Source organism: Musca vetustissima, unplaced genomic scaffold, assembly GCF_032173495.1.
Source record: "Musca vetustissima isolate MV318-11 ecotype Yass unplaced genomic scaffold, APGP_CSIRO_Mvet_v1 utg24653, whole genome shotgun sequence".
Taxonomy (NCBI): domain Eukaryota; kingdom Metazoa; phylum Arthropoda; class Insecta; order Diptera; family Muscidae; genus Musca; species Musca vetustissima.
Window position 1 is genome coordinate 356603 of NW_026882578.1, and position 18184 is coordinate 374786.

The window sequence follows — 18184 nt, forward strand, 5'->3', positions numbered from 1 at the left end:
TTATTACAAAAAAAAAAAAGATTTTATTGATGAGCCATAAAAAGTTATTGAAATCTCTGAACGCATCACCCACCTCTACGACCAGTGATTTCAACAACGACGACATTAGCCATCATCACAAATCCTCACAAGAGATGAGTGCTAGCGCCGCCGCCTCAGCCGCCGCTATAGCATTGGCTTTGGATTTAAAACCCAAACATCAGCCGCCAGCATCGATGGAACAGCAGCATCCACAACAACAACAGCAGCATCAACAGAAAATTAAAAAATGTGCGTTGACCTACAAACCAAATCGTCCCTTAACTCGTAGTCTTCTCAATAGGAAGAAGAAATTGGCTCAGGAGTTAGCCCAGGCCAGTTCCTTCTCCTTGGGTTGTCCACCACCAGTCTCTAGATGTAGTAAATGTTGTAGTACTCCCAATTCTAGTTCGATCAAATTCCAAAAATGTTGTTGTGGTAACAGGAAAAATAACAACAGCAACAACAAGATAAAGAAACCTTCCAATTGTCCTACCACAACAACAACAGCAAGAACTAGAAAATCCAACAATATCTCCTCATCTTGTAGTACTTCGACTTCATCATCATTGTCCTCTCCTACCTCTTCTTCTTGTCCCTCTGTATTAACCAAAGAACAATTTTTATTTACCCTCGATTTACTTGCAGTGGTCCGACGCAATGCCTCCGATAAATTGAAACTGATACAGATGGTCCATGACAATCCCATCTTGTGGGATTCACGTTTACCGAATTTCAAGGGGGCCGAAGAGGAAAAGAATCGGGCATGGGAAATGATCGGCAAGGAGTTCAATGCGCCCGGCAGGCGTGTGGCGCGAGCTTTCAAATCTCTGCGAGAATCCTATCGTCGCGAATTGGCCCATGTCAAGTTGATGGGCAATAACTTTAAACCCAAATGGAGTCTGTACGAGGCAATGGATTTTTTGCGGGATGTCATCCGGGAGAGAAAGTGAGTAGAGATTTTTTTCTTCATATTTTTTTATTTATAAGAAAAGAAACGAATAGAATTTTGTAAGAAAAAGAGTTCAGCCAAATTGCCTTGTGGTAATTCTCAATTTGTGGATAAGAGAGGTGAGAGAGGGATACAGATTCGTCTCCTCTCAACTATCTGTCTCTCTTCAACAAACTGGTAAAAGTTGAGATAATTAAAATTGCCAGGCTAACAGCATCGAAAGCTATCAAAAATGAAAGGCAGGACTGAGCAGATTCTTGTGGAGACTTATTTTGATGGTGGAGACTTATTTTTTACAATGTTATGGAATTGTTTGCAATTAGTTACTATATTTTATAACGATTTGGAGTGTCTGTCATCACCATTTCGAAAGTTGAGACTTGTGTAGAATTTTTAAAATGCTGAAATTGCAATAATTTGGAAATTATTATTGAAATGCTTATTGGTCTTGAAATTGAGTTAAAAATGGTTTTATTTCGAAATGGAAACTATTCAAATATTGAAAATAATAACTATTTTGAGGCTGGATTATCAAATTATAGCCTAATTAGTTATAAAATTGCCAGTGGAGACTTGAGTAGAGATTTCATAATTTTCGAAATAATCGATTTTTATTAAATTTTTCTATTATAACTTGAAAATACCTTGATGTTAAGGTACTAAATTTCCTTGCGCCGGTTATTGGCGGTTTAAGCAAGCTAAAATAAAAAAATCGGATCTGAAAAAAGGAGACTTGGAGTGGATTTCGCAAATGTTATTCAAATATTGAAAATAATAACAATTTTGAGATTGTATTATCAAATTCAGGCATAATAAGTTATAAAATTGTAAGTGGAGACTTGTGTAGAGATTTCAGAATTTTCGAAATTGCGGATTTTTATCAAATTTTTCTATTAGAACCTGCAAGTACCTATATACTATTGTGCTAAAATGACTTTCGGTCGGTTATTAGCGGTTTAAGCATGCGAAAAATCAAAATTCGAATGAGGAAAAAAGTGGAGACTTTTGGAAGAATTCAAAAATTGCAAATTTTGATTTTTTTAAAACTTGCAAAACTTTGATTTTCACTATTAAATTGATTTTTTTGGAAAAATATTTAACGAAGTTTTAATTATTTTGAAAATGTTCCTATTAATTGTTAGTGGAGATTTATAATATTTCTTCAAAAAATTAAAGCAACACATTTTTCATGCCTATATTAATGAGAAAATGTATTTTTTGTCATAAATTTACAAGTGGAGAATTGTGGAGAGATTTCAAAATTTTGTAAATTATGGATTTTTTCAAAGTATTTCTATTAGAAAATTCCTTTATAATAATATTATGATCCTAAATTAGCTTTTTATTGGCTTTTATCTAAGAAACTCAAAAATATACGAAAATCCGCAATAATTTCGATTAATTGGTTTATCTAAGTAATCCAATAACAATTTGATAATTTCCCAAAAAAATATGAAGCAAAACTTCAGCCTGGTAAAGTACTTAACAAATACCAAGAACCAAAAAAAAAAGAAAATCAGCTGAGCATGCATCCAATTTGACAAAATGTTAGGTTTACGCCCAGTTATGACGTGAATTTTTGCTCTGTTTTGTGAATAATGGCGGCTGGCTCACTGCGCTACTAACAACAACTACGACGACAACAGCAACAACAACGGGGCCATAACAATGATGATAATAATAATCTTCTTATAAAGACGACGAGTACAAAATACAAAGCAACACCACCCACCCCTCCCTCCACACAACTTCTGAGAAGCAAGCTATAACACATGGTCAAACCGTCGCATGATGGCATCCCCTCTCCAAGCCATGTCATCACAAAAATTTTTCGTGTCGTTATGATGGAGGCTGATGATGATTATTGCGATCGCATTAAATAATAAAATAATGAGAGTGTGGTGTATGTGTGTATGCTGCTACATTCGAGGCCATATTCAGTCGGCCAACTGATGGCGGGTGATGACGACGTAGATGAATCCAATCATCCATCCATTTTTTAATCAAGCCAAATAATATAAACGCGTCCATAATAAAGCCCTTACAAACAACGCTTAACCAAAAGCAAGCAAGAACGCACAACATACGAAAATTAAATCACACACACACGCTTATACTCATACACACAAATTTCATCCCCCATTTCTTGTGGCGTATTTGTTGCTTTTACTATTTTTGCTGTTGTCGTTTTTTGTTTTGTTTTTCAATTTGAGAGAATGTAATTGAACCATTGTATAGAACACGACATACCGACTGAGCCCACTAGGCCGATCGCGCACAATTGCTCCAAATTCAACGCAAAGAGAATCGTAAGATATAAATGGTTATTGTTGTTGGCTTGGCTTGGCTACGTTCAAGTGTGGAAACATTTATTGCCACATACTTTCGATTTTGTGGTGGGGTCGCTGGTTGCCCGGCTGGCCTGCCTGGCTGTTCTTCTTCTTCTTCCTTTTCATTGAGACAACAAACATGGCTTCTAAATTGCGGTAAAAAGTATTGGTTGGGTTTGTTGTTTTTTTCTCTGTCATTGAACAATTTTAAATGAATGTCGGTCTGAAAGACATACATATGTTTAAATCATAATATATACCATGGTTTATTGATTTGGAGGAGGTGGCACAGTGGGTTCAAAGTCCATAAAAACAAATTTTAAAAAATTAGGCAAGCAAGGGAAGCCAAACAAATATATAGAATGTTTTTTGAGCAAATTTTATTAAATACAATTTAAAAATATTTAATATGGTTTATTAGTGGAGACTTTTGACTTTAATTGTAAATTTTTATTAGTGGAGAATTATTTTAGTCGAATTTCATTATTTTGTGTTTCCTAAGGTTGCCTAGGTCATTTAGAAGCATTTTTCGCTAAAAACAAAAAGTCTCCACTTTTGGAGAGTTCTCAAAATGGAAAAAATCTAGTGATTTTATATAGATTTTAAAGTTAATCAAGGATAAAAATTTATTAAAGATTCCAAATTAAAATGGAAATTTGTATTTTTTTCGAAATATTGAAAAGTCTCCATAATCTCCTTTAATTGTAGATATTTATTAGTGGAGAGTTATTTATTTTTACGGTATTTTATTATTGTATATATCCTAAGGCATTATAGGTCATTTAGAAGTATTTTTAGCTGGAAATAAAAAAGTCTCCACTTTTGGAGAGTTCCTAAAATTCGAAAAATTAAGTTATTTTATCTAAATTTGGAATGTAAAAATACAATCAAATGTTAAAATCTATTGGAGAGTTCAGATTAAAGAATATTTTTGTATTTTGTGTTCGAAGTATTGAAAAAAGTCTCCATAATACCCTTTAATGGTAAATTTTTATTTGTGGAGAGTTATATATTTTCGCGAAATTTTATTTTGTTATGTTTCCTAAAGCAATTTGGGTCATTTAGAAACAATTCTAGTCAAAAAACAATTAGTCTCCTATATTGGAGACTTTTCAAATTTAGAAAAATTTATTGCTTTTATGGAAATTTTATATTCAGAAGGTTTTAAGGTTCCAAAGACTGTCTTAATAAGATTCAACAATTTTTCAATTATAATGAAAAAGTGGAGACTTTTGTTTTCAAACATGCTGAGACTTTTCAAATCTAGAACAATTTATTGATTTTATGCAAATTTTAAATTCAGAATTTTATATCGAATTTTTTTCGGAATATTTAAAAAAATTCTCCAATATATCGTAAATTGGAAAAATTTTGTGAGTGGAGAGTTTTTTTATTTCTGCATCAGAATGTTATATAAGGTTTTCTAAGACTGCCTTAGAGCATTTTAACAATTATTTAACTCTAAATAAAAAGTGGAGACTTGTGTAGAGTTTTCAAAAATGCTGCTTTTTTAAAAATACATCAAAATATCAGTCTTGAATTTCTCTGGGCAATTAGAAATGCCACAATTCCGGTAAGATAGATGCCCTTTGGACCCACAAATAAGGACGGAACCTTATGTGGAGACTATGCGAGGACGAGAACTTATGCTGACAAATTTTTGCTGGGAAATAGTTTACATTTTATTAATCTAGAATGGGAAATGAAAGACATAAGGTATAGACAATTTCAAGGGGAGGTACTATAGCTTCTTCGAACCCAGTATCGAAAGTTACCTATTTTTAGGGAAAATCGGACGGGGACCTTATAATGGAGCTATGTTTGTTGTCCTACAGCAAAATTGTTCATAATATACACACTGTGCCACAACCTACCCCCTCTTCCCTTGCCTCCTTGATCTTTTCCTACTCATTTGAGTTTTTCCGCCAATTGATTAAACGGTTCATAAATTTATGGCTTTGGGTGTGTGTTAGAGTGCGGAATTCATTTTGGCTGAGTACTTTTGTCGCTTTTGTTGGTTCATTCGTTCTTCTTTTAACATTATTTGCTTACTACCCGGTCGGGTGTTTTGTGTTGGGTTCTCGGTCTGTCGGCCAGCCGATCTTGGTAAATTGAGGAAAACATGCAATGGACGGATGCTCTTCACAAAGAAGAGGGTAGCTCTGGCAGCAGCTCTACACTGCTTGCTTGGCTTAATTCGCTCTTTTTTCCATTTTAATTTAGACTTTTCACTGATTACCAGAGAAATTTGTGATGGTGTGTGTTATATATTCGCATATATGTGTGTGTGTGTTTTGTTATTGTTGGTTGGCATGATCGTCAGCATCATGATGCCATGGTTTATTTGAGAGGGACAGATGGGGTTGGGGAACCATAAATTCTACATATGGTCCCAAAAGGCAACTAGCCTGGCAATTGTGATGACGGTTTTTGATCTTGTTGAAAATTGGCTGAACCGACGACGACAACAACGAACATCAATTATTTAATGCCTTGGCTTGAAAGTCTGTCTGTCTCTCTGTTCCCTGAATTTTTGTTTTGTGATGGCAGGGAGGGATTCCTCCTCCACCACCATTCTCTTTCCTGTGATATGATTTTTTACACAGTTATGGCATGCAAATGGTTTTAAGTACGTTGCTCGGGTATGTTGTTGTCGTTTCGGGTGAAATGAGAGCGAGAGTGGCTGGATGTCTGGCTGGCTTGCACATGGGATCCAAATCCCAGACTCTTCTGATTCTGGTTGCATTGCTGCCAGTAGTAGAGATGGCCGAATCAAATGGATAGATGCAAGTCCAAACAGACTTGACTGATTTGAATTGCAGTATGTACAATTCTCGCCTGTTTGTCTGTCTGTCCTCCATACATGGCTGGCCGCTTGGCCAAACGCCGCTGTTTGCTGTTGTTCTTGCCGTTCTTGATTATTTGTTATTATTTTGTTGCCCCGTCTGTGTCTGTTATCAGCCTTAAACCGTTTTTATATTTTTGTACATTTTCTGCTATTTAAATATGGTTGAGAAACGACAAACAGCCATACATACATAGATGTGTTGTCGTCGAATTGTTGTATGTACGTATGTATGTGTGTAGATATATATATATTTTGTTTGTATGTCAATTTTGTGGCAATGTGTGTACTTATTGTATGAGGTTTTTGGTATTTTAGCCGCTGCTACTGCTGCTCCTATTCGTCGTTGTTACTCCTCCACCTCCTCCGCCATCCATCCACTACACATTGACGGCTCAGTACTACATTCATACATACATATGCACATGATGAAAATCATGCAAGGTACTACTGCTGGATGCTGCCTCTGTGAAATGAAATAAACGCAATTCTGGTGTTTTGGTGATGATGATGGGATGATGGTACAGTTATCGTCAACCTCAATTAATTTAAACGGATTTTTGGTTTGGTTTTTTTTTGTGACGGTTCTGTTCAATTTCACTGTGAAATGTCACAATTTTGTTGTTTTGTTTCGTTTCGACTTTACACCGTTGTTGCCGATTGTTGATTTTTATTTGGTTTGAAAATTTGTTGTTATTTGACGCTTGATGTTGGATTTGATTAAGCCAGAACAGAAACAGCAAAAACAACAACAACAACAGCAAAAAAAAAAAACATTTAAATCAAGGTTTCTGTGTCAGCATCATCATGATCGGCAAACTGTATAATAGCTGAAGCTTAAGATAGGTAATCGTCTAATTGATTTAAATACGGAATTTACTTATTTTAAAATTTTAATCTGAGGGAAATTAATAAAGAAGAGCATTAAGAGACAAATATTACATAAAATCTTAATTGTTTTAAATATTTGTTTAAAGGTTTCCAACATTTTAACTTATTTTGCAATTGGGACTTTTTAATTTATTTATATTTTTTTAAATAATTTTTAATTTTCTTTTGTAAAATTGTAACTTTTCTTGTTAGTGGAGACCCGATTTTTTCAAGTAAATTTGCATTGTAATCGAATCAGCTTTCAAATGCCTTCAAAAATTTTCCATTTTTACTAAAAATAAAAAATTGGAGACTTGTGTAGAGTTTTCAAAATATGAGATTTTTACAATTTTGAAAATGGAATTCGAAGTATTAGTAGAAAATTAACATTTTCTAAACATAAAAAATTAGAAAAAGTGCTCAAAATTTTGGTAAAAATTTAACTTTTCTTGTTAGTGGAGACTTGATTTTTTCATGAAAATTTGCATTGTTATCGAATCAGCTTTAAAATGCCTTCAAAAATTTTCCATTTTAACTAAAAATAAAAAAGTGGAGACTTGTGTAGAGATTTCAAAACATGAGATTTTTACAATTTTGAAAATGGAATTCGAAATATTAACAGAAAATTAAAATTTTCTGAAAATAAAAAATAGAAAAAATGCTCAAAATTTATTTTTTTTATTAAATAAAAATATTTTAATAAAAAATAATTTGAGTAAAAAATATATATGAATTTAATAAATATTATTCTTTTCATTTTTTTTAATTTCATTTAGCAATTTTAAATATTTCAACAAGATTTTTTTAGTATAATTTTTTTATCTAATAAAAAATTTTATTTATTTTTGTATTAGTTTTTGGAGACTTGTCCGGTGATTCCCCCCATTGCCGTAAATTTCTTCTAAAATTTCCATCATGCATTTTGTATAAAGGAAAAATACTATCATAAAATAATAATTATGAAAATCCTTATCATTTCAAACATTTGCTGTATTCCAGTTCTAAGAATTTCTTACACATTTTTTTGTTTTGTTTTCAAAGCCAAACAAACAATCTTTGAATGCAGTCGGGCAGGCAATATGGGGTGTTGGTGGTGGTTGTATGTTATCACCAATTTTTTTTGTTTGGTTGTTGGATTTTTTTTTTCACAACAACCGTTCCCTTTTCAATGTTGACCAATATTGTGTATTGTTGTTGTTGGTGGTGGTATTTATTTATATCGAAACCACAACAAAATATGAAGTATATCAACGTCCAGCTAGTGGTGTAGCTAAAGGCGTCACATCAGTCCACACATCCCGTCGTCCATAAAAATGCAGTTTATACTTCATTTGTTTTCCTATACAGACGCACACACACATACTTACATACATATTTATGGGTGTATGGCAGGCAGCGTTTCTTTTAAACCTCCTTTTTTTCTTATCATTAAAAATTCTGATTGTTTGGGTGCTGAGCCGAGCGAGTGAGTGGCAACAGCCAACCAGCTCGAGCGCACTATGTGAAAATAATACAATGTCTTGATATTGGTATTAGTTATGATCGCTTGTCTACATATATATATATATATATATATAGTGAACCTCAACTCAAGACTTTGTTTAAATAATTAAAAACAAAAAACACAATAATACCAACCAATGAATCTCACAATAACAACAACAACTACTACTAAAAAGCCTGGTAGAATAAAACAATATGGAAATATATGTACATATTATAATACAATTTTTTTGATACGATTATTCTTGTTTTTGTTGTTGTTCAATACAAAAAACGCGTTCACTCTCTCTGACAACAACATCCAGCAAGTCCACGTACTGCCAGTAAATCGGGCCTTTGTTAAGAAAATCTACCCTGTGTCATGACTCATAAGTCATTTTGTTGTTGTTGTTGTGTTGTTGACAATTGGGGAAGGGTTTAAAAGTGAAAATGCTCTTGAATGGCTTGGATTTAAATAATGAAGCATTGCGAAAAACGTTTATTGTGAAATATTGAGATGATAAGACCCGGCAGAGGGCCAAGGCTTGTTTCAATAGGGGTTTCAACAGAAACGATAATAATTTCACAATTAATTTAAATAAAAATACATTCATGACTTTATATTGCCATAGATACTATTAAACATACCTGGAAAAAATTGGGTCTCCACAAACAAAATCATAGAAATTTTTCAAAAAATTTGTATGAAAAAACTTAAAAACAATTATTTTAATTTTTTTCAAAATTTTGCAAAAAAAAAAATCAAATAATTTATATGTAATTTTGAATATTTTTATAGCAAATAGATAAAATAATTAAATTTTTAATATATAGCAAAAATAAATATTTTTTCTTCGATATTATATTGTCAAAGATATTATAAATTAATTTAGCTCAAAAAATCTGGGTATCCGCTAACAAAATCATAGAGAATTTTCAAAAAAATTTATAAGTAAACAACTTTTAAATTAAAATATTTTTTTTCAAAGTTTTCTGCTGCCAGAATATGACATTTATAATAAAAAAATACTTTGCAAAAAAACCAATTTTGCAATAAAAATAATATTTTTTGGCTCATTATGCAAATTTTCAAAAGTCTCCACTTTTATGTTATGCTTAAAATTTGAAATTTTTCTTTGAAAGTATAATGTTTATGATGTTCTAAGAGATTCTAGCTAATAAAATCTGAGTCTCCACTTAGAAAATCATAAAGAATATTTCAAAAATTTATAAGAAAACTTAAAAATTAAAAATGTTTTTTTTTCAAAAATTTCTGCTACCATAATATAATACTGCTACCATAATATAATACTAATAAAAAAACTTTTGAAATTATTAAAAACGAAACTTGCAATAAAAAACAACATTTTTTGGGTTATTATGAAAATTTTCAAAAGTCTCCACTTTTTTGTTAAGCTTTAAATTTTAAAATTTTCTTTGGAAATATAAAGTGTGCGATGTTCTAAGAATTTCTAGCTAATAAAATATGGGTCTCCACTAAGAAAATCATAAGGAATATTTAAAAAATTTATATACAAAAAATCCAATATTATTTTTTTTCAAAATGTTCTGCTGCCTGAATACATATTTATAATAAAAAAATAATTGCAAAAAACCAGAAACAACTTTTGCATTAAAAATTTATATTTTTGGAGTAATTATTAAATTTTTCAAAAGTCTCCACTTTTTTATTAAGTTCAAAATGAAACATTTTTCTGCGGAAATATAATGTCTACGATGTTCCAAGAACTTCCAGCCAATAAAATGCAAGTCTCCACTAACAAAATCATAGAGTATTTTCAATAAAATTGTAAAATATTTTTTTATTTTCTCTTGCCTTAATATCACATTTATAATGAAAAACTTTGCAAAATACCAGAAACATATTTTGCAATAAAAAATAATAATTTTGGGTCATTATGAATTTTTTTCAAAAGTCTCCACTTTTTTGTTAACCTCAAAATTAGAAATTTTTCTATGGAAAGGTAATGTATATGATATTCCAAGAAATTCTAGCCAATAAAATTTGGATCTCCACTAACGAAGTCAATGTGAATTTTTCACAAATGTTATAAAAATCACGCACAAAATTACCATTCATCCCTTATTTTCTTATTGAAGTCTTATAATAATGTAGTTTTTTAAATTTCCTTGACAAATCCTTACCACAACGTGGTATTTTTAGAAATTTTACTTCAATTTCAATCTCTGTAATATGCATATGCGAAGCCATAAATGGAAAAAATGTCAATTGCATTTGACCCATCTTAAAGGAAATGTAACAATAAAACTAAATTTCATGCATTTTTTCCATGAATTATTATGGTAGAACGAAACGAAAACACCCACCCCTCAAACACACACACATTTATTCATTCACGCATGTCTGCTGCCCGGCTGCTTGCATTCATTCATTAAAAACAAAAAAAAATCCATCCTACACAAATATGTAGTTCCTTTAATTGCTCTTTGCTTAAATCGAGGGTACTAGCAAAGCAGACACATCTTTGTTTTCTTCTTCATTTTTGGTATAAATATCAAATTACATGAGATTTTCTTTTGTATCCATATTTAAACCGGGGAAAAAGAAAGCCATAAAGACAGACACACACACTCTGAAACCTGGAGCCCCAAAATCTTTTGAAAGGCACGCATGCGCTTTAAGGAGCACACACATTTGTGTTCTGAACACACACATATGTTCGCTTGCCGCGTCTCGGTGTATTTTTGTTGTAGACCAGACCAAAGAGAATGACAAATGTATGTTGTTGGCTGTTCTCAAGAGCTCTTATTTCAGCAATGCCAAACAAACATTTGTTTGGCAGATGTGCCTCGAAAGAACATGTTTTGTGTGTGTGAACTATTTTTAAACTCAAAGATTTGCCTGCTTTGCCTTTGGATGGATTTTCAACAATAAGAAAATAATTCTTCCATCCTGTATGTAGATTTGGATAGCGGAAAAGCCGGCTGTGGCGGTGGCTGAGATTATTTAGGCCATAAATGAATAAACAAACTACCTAAGCTCTCAGGTACTTAGGAGTTTGAAAGAGACATGTCCTTAAAAGGAACACAATTTCTTATAGGACTTCCGAACAAAAATTTGAATTTGTTTTGGATTTTTGGATTCAAAAATGAAGAAAACACATTTTGTGGCCCAAATTTCCAAATTTTTTCATCTATTTCATATATTTAAAACAATGATTTTTTATAAATATTTTTTTTAACATAAAAAAATTCAAACAAAATTAATTTCCAAATTTAAGCCACTTAAATAAAAACTGTTCAAAATTTTTCTAATTATTTCCAATTTGTTTTTTCTTCTTTTTCTTTACAGAGGTGGTTCACATGCTCTGGAGCACAGTGGCCCCTTGGGTCTCAATCTTACCGCCTTGGCTCAACATATCTCCAATGCTGCGGCGGCCAATAACAATAATAACCACAACAACAATAACAACAACAAAAGCAATTACAAATTGAATTCAATGCATTCATCCTTTAATGATTCCGCATTGAATCTCTCGAAATGTTCATCGAATCTGAATATGAGCGCTGGCGATGATTACTATTATAACGTAAAATCCGAATTGGATTTGTCTAATCAAAATACAAATCCCAATGTGGTTGTACAGCAACAACAACAATTGGCAGCAGCTTTGGGAGCAACATTCCATGGAGCCCCACCAGCCCATCAACACAACAATGCAACACACTCGAACAACAACGGCAGCACACAACAACACTCAGGCAACCAATTGCAACAACACCAACTATTGCATAATGATAGTCGTGTCTCCTCGACTCGCAATGATTCCTCCTCGAATGGTCAGAACAATACTTACGATGATTTGGATAACTCCTCAGTGCGTAGTGGTGATGAGGAGACAGCAGGCGGTGCCCTTAGTAATCAAGGCTCCGATGAGGTAGAAGAACTGGAAGCCATCGATGCCGACTTCCCCTATCCACTGATATTGAATTCCCATCATTCGCCCAGCACCAGTGGAGGAGTGGTGGGTAGCAATGGTGGTGGCATGCCACCACTGAAACGCAGACGTAAACATTTGAATAGCACCGGTGAGGAGGATAACAACGATGCTGACGACGATGACGATGACCAGGATCCGGATGACTACGATGGACAAATGCTGCAGCAACATCGTCATTTGCGGGCCCAGAATATGGCCAATGGTCTAACGCATAACGGTTTAATGGGCGATATAATGGCCCAGCCCCAGACAGTGCGTGAAGTTTTAAACTCGAAATTCTGTGGTTTCATATCGGCCAAGCTCAATAGCATGGAAGATTCGGAGGCGGATAATTTAATGAATAAAATTCTCATGTTGCTGGTGCAGACACAAATGAACAGTAGTGGTGCCGGTGCGGCAGTGGTGGCAACAGCTGGTGGGACCACAGGCTCATCATCACCTTCGGGCTGTAGCAGTTTAAATGTCTCCACCCCGCCAAGGGAGGCAAAGTGAAGAAGGAAACAAATACCAACCCCGAATAGAAAATGGGGAAATCCAAAACTGAACAAAAAAGACAACAACAGCAACATCAACAAAAAACAAAATTAAGTGCCATTTACAAAAAAACTTTACTTGTGATTTTTATACAAAAAAAGACATACATACATACCTATATATATTTGTTCGTAATAATCGTTAATGGAAATGGAAAGAAAATCCCAAAAATGAATTCCAAAAAACAAAAGAGATTATTATTAATTTTTAATGAATACCAAAAAAGAAAAACTTGCCCAAAAAACGGAATATTTTTATCTGTGAATAATTTTCTTTTTGTAACTTGCCTCAAATCCTCAAATTATTTTTATTTTTTTCCCCTTTTTTACAATTAGTTTTAAAATGAAATAAACAGCAAACTCATGTACACAAACAAAAAGGCCTTGGAGAAAACAAGCCATCAAAATGAAAGTAAAATGTTAAGTTTTTTTATACTTTGCTTTTTTAATAATTTAAGGAAAACTTGAAACAAAAAAATGTAAAATGAAGTCTAGGCTGAATTTTGTAATTGTTTTTTTTTTATTTAGGATCCATTGATCCTTGTATCCCATAATTCCTCTTGCCATATAAATATCTAATTATTTAAGTTATATGTAAATATTTTTTGTCTATTTTCTCATTCTCGTTAATTTTCTATATTATTCATTAATATATAATTTAAGGGTGCCAAAGTTATGTAGTTTAATATTAATTTTTAATTTAAAATTTTTTATATATAAATTTTTTAGTTATAAGTTATTTTTATTATTCCATTTTTCTTTCATTTTCTTCACACACACACATATATACATACACATATATGTTTATTATAACATATAGCTCAAGTACAGAAACTAGAACAAACCAAATATTATTATTATTATTTACCATGAAGTTTTGTTTAAATAATAAATAATAAAAAAAATCTGAAAAATTACAAAAAAAAAAAAAAAATCAAGTTGCCAATAAGGCCTGGATTTTTAAAAGAATATTTTTCTAGAGGCCCACATAAGGAGTGGAATTTTTAAAAGAATAAGTTTATCTAGAGGCCCACATTAGGCGTGGATTTTTAAAAGAATTATTTTCCAGAGGCCGCATTAGGCGAGGATTTTTAAAAGAATTATTTTCCAGAGGCCGCATTAGGCGAGGATTTTTAAAAGAATTGTTTTCCAGAGGCCACATTAGGCGTGGATTTTTAAAAGAATATTTTCCGAGAGGCCCACCTATGGCGTGGATTTTTAAAAGAATATTTTCCGAGAGGACACTTTAGGCTTGGATTTTTAAAATAATTGTTTTTCAGAGGCCGTGGATTTTTAAAAGAATTGTTTTCCAGAGGCCGTGGATTTTTAGGCGTGGGTTCTTAAAAGAATTGTTTTCCAGAGGCCGTGGATTTTTAAAAGAATTGTTTTCCAGAGGCCGTGGATTTTTAGGCGTGGATTTTTAAAATAATTGTTTTCCAGAGGCCGTGGATTTTTAGGCGTGGATTTTTAAAAGATTTTTTTTCCAGAGGCCGTGGATTTTTAGGTGTGGATTTTTAAAAGAATTGTTTTCCAGAGGCCGTGGATTTTTAAAATAATTGTTTTCCAGAGGCCGTGGATTTTTAGGCGTGGGTTCTTAAAAGAATTGTTTTCCAGAGGCCGTGGATTTTTTGGCGTGGATTTTTAAAATAATTGTTTTCCAGAGGCCACATTAGGCGTGGATTTTTAAAAGAATATTTTCCGAGAGGCCCACCTATGGCGTGGATTTTTAAAAGAATATTTTCCGAGAGGACACTTTAGGCTTGGATTTTTAAAATAATTGTTTTTCAGAGGCCGTGGATTTTTAAAAGAATTGTTTTCCAGAGGCCGTGGATTTTTAGGCGTGGGTTCTTAAAAGAATTGTTTTCCAGAGGCCGTGGATTTTTAAAAGAATTGTTTTTCAGAGGCCGAGGATTTTTAGGTGTGGATTTTTAAAACAATTGTTTTCCAGAGGCCGTGGATTTTTAAAATAATTGTTTTCCAGAGGCCGTGGATTTTTAGGCGTGGGTTCTTAAAAGAATTGTTTTCCAGAGGCCGTGGATTTTTAGGCGTGGATTTTTAAAATAATTTTTTTCCAGAGGCCGTGGATTTTTAAAAGAATTTTTTTCCAGAGGCCGTGAATTTTTTGGAGTGGATTTTTAAAAGAATTTTTTTCCCGAGGCCGTGGATTTTTTGGCATGGATTTTTAAAAGAATTGTTTTCCAGAGGCCGTGGATTTTTAAAAGAATTGTTTTCCAGAGGCCGTGGATTTTTTGCCGTGGATTTTTAAAAGAATATTTTCCGAGAGGCCCACATAAGGCGTGGATTTTTAAAAGAATATTTTCCGAGAGGCCCACATAAGGCGTGGATTTTTAAAAGAATATTTTCCGAGAGGCCCACAAAAGGCGTGGATTTTTAAAAGAATATTTTCCGAGAGGCCCACATAAGGCGTGGATTTTTAAAAGAATATTTTCCGAGAGGCCCACATAAGGCGTGGATTTTTAAAAGAATATTTTCCGAGAGGCACACATAAGGCGTGGATTTTTAAAAGAATATTTTCCGAGAGGCCCACATAAGGCGTGGATTTTTAAAAGAATATTTTCCGAGAGGCCCACATAAGGCGTGGATTTTTAAAAGAATATTTTCCGAGAGGCCCACATAAGGCGTGGATTTTTAAAAGAATATTTTCCGAGAGGCCCACATAAGGCGTGGATTTTTAAAAGAATATTTTCCGAGAGGCCCACATAAGGCGTGGATTTTTAAAAGAATATTTTCCGAGAGGCCCACATAAGGCGTGGATTTTTAAAAGAATATTTTCCGAGAGGCCCACATAAGGCGTGGATTTTTAAAAGAATATTTTCCGAGAGGCACACATAAGGCGTGGATTTTTAAAAAAATATTTTCCGAGAGGCCCACATAAGGCGTGGATTTTTAAAAGAATATTTTCCGAGAGGCCCACATAAGGCGTGGATTTTTAAAAGAATATTTTCCGAGAGGCCCACATAAGGCGTGGATTTTTAAAAGAATATTTTCCGAGAGGCCCACATAAGGCGTGGATTTTTAAAAGAATATTTTCCGAGAGGCCCACATAAGGCGTGGATTTTTAAAAGAATATTTTCCGAGAGGCACACATAAGGCGTGGATTTTTAAAAGAATATTTTCCGAGAGGCCCACATAAGGCGTGGATTTTTAAAAGAATATTTTCCGAGAGGCCCACATAAGGCGTGGATTTTTAAAAGAATATTTTCCGAGAGGCCCACATAAGGCGTGGATTTTTAAAAGAATATTTTCCGAGAGGCCCACATAAGGCGTGGATTTTTAAAAGAATATTTTCCGAGAGGCCCACATAAGGCGTGGATTTTTAAAAGAATATTTTCCGAGAGGCCCACATAAGGCGTGGATGTTTAAAAGAATATTTTCCGAGAGGCACACATAAGGCGTGGATTTTTAAAAGAATATTTTCCGAGAGGCCCACATAAGGCGTGGATTTTTAAAAGAATATTTTCCGAGAGGCCCACATAAGGCGTGGATTATTAAAATAATACTTTTCTAGACCCCACATAAGGCGTGGATTATTAAAATAATACTTTTCTAGACCCCACATTAGGCGTGGATTTTTAAAAGAATTCTTTTACAGATGCCACGGCGAGGCAGGTTTTTTAAATTAATTCTTTTCCAGAGGCCACATTAGGCGAGGATTTTTAAGGGAACCCCCCTCCCCCTATTCACGATTTTAATTTTTCAAGATTTTCAATGAGCTGGTAAATCAATACCAATGCTTGTTAAGTATTGTAACTTTGCATATATATATTTGAAGATTTAAAATAGAAGAAAAATAATTTACAAAAAAATTATGTTATTATTTTGTTGTTGTTTTTTTGTAATTAAAAAAGTCCTTATTTTTGATGGCGGGCATGATAACTCCTAACTGGAACATCGGAATACAAAAATTCCAACGGTGTTAGAAAGAGAACATTTCTGGCTCTCGTATGAACTAGGATTATTGACTTCGGTCTAAAATTAATAAAATGGCGGACCTTTGAAAAAATATTTTTGAAAAATCGCCGATTTTTGACCAAAAACCAATTTAAAAAATAAAGAAGATCTTCACCGATTGGCTTCATCCTAGTTCATACGATAGCTATACACACCCAGAGAAACGTGTAAAAATTTGGAATCGATTGGGTTAATAGTTTTTGAGTTATCGTGCCCGCCATTCGCAAAACAATGTTTAGAGGAAAACGCGTTTAAAGTTTGAGATGCCCTTCAGCCGTCACTTGATGCTGACACAATTAATCGGCTATATCTTCAAGATTTCTCGAGATTTTTACTTGAAATTTTGTAGGGACATTCTTGAATTAGTGTAGATTGGAATTAAATCAACAAAAAATTTGAACCCGAGAATGTGGGGGGGGGGGTCCCCTTAAAAGAATTGTTTTCCAGAGGCCACATAAGGCGAGGATTTTCATTTTTCTCTAAGCCCAAATTTGATTTTCTCTTTCTTAAGAATGTGATCGAAATTTCCCCCTTCCACAAATCATCCCCAAATTTTTCAACACTTCCCCCCAACCCTCCAGCAAAAACAGTAGTCCAACAACATTTATCACAATCACTCATAAAAACATCTTTGCAAATGGCTAATAGGAATCCATGAAGACGAAAGACAACAATAACAACAATTAGATGCCCAATATGTCAATGACCCCTCACCATCCTAAAACTACAACAACAGCAACAATGCAAAAAGCGGCAGGAATACACGAAGACAAAAGGATCCTTAACAATGCCAACTCAAGCGTATTTATGTAGGCCGTCTTTTCATCTCGTCCCAATGGGAAAAAAGGTTTTGTTAACCGATATGAAAACAAGCACGCACACACATGCGCATAGCAGACGGACAAACTGACGGTTAAATGTCTAAAACTAGTTTACCATGTTAATGCGGTGGCAAACAGATTTTGTTTTTTTGCCAACAATTCAGAATGGATAGAAATTGAACCCTTATGGCACAAACAAAAATTAAAAATCTCAGGCCAACATTTTTGCGCAGTCTCGCTCGCTGTTTTCCGTTCCCTTTATTTTAGGGGTTGTTTTGTTGCTGTTTCTGCTGGTCTTAATCTTTCTACGTTGAAATTTACCAGGTTCTTGGCGAACTATGTTCCCGGTTCGAACGTGTTTCATCTCTCATTCTGGTT

The 18184-nt window shown here is 33.5% G+C and overlaps 1 protein-coding gene across 1 annotated transcript; it reads left to right on the top strand.

Annotated features, from left to right (window-relative positions):
- Window positions 1-22: 22 nt before the first annotated feature.
- Window positions 23-12972, top strand: LOC133329083 (probable serine/threonine-protein kinase ndrD). Its single transcript, XM_061537582.1, has 4 exons — window positions 23-270; window positions 667-967; window positions 11832-12094; window positions 12191-12972. The coding sequence occupies exons 1-4, from the start codon at window positions 30-32 to the stop codon at window positions 12970-12972; spliced, it is 1587 nt and encodes a 528-aa protein (XP_061393566.1). The 5' UTR covers window positions 23-29.
- The last annotated feature ends 5212 nt before the right edge of the window (window positions 12973-18184 follow it).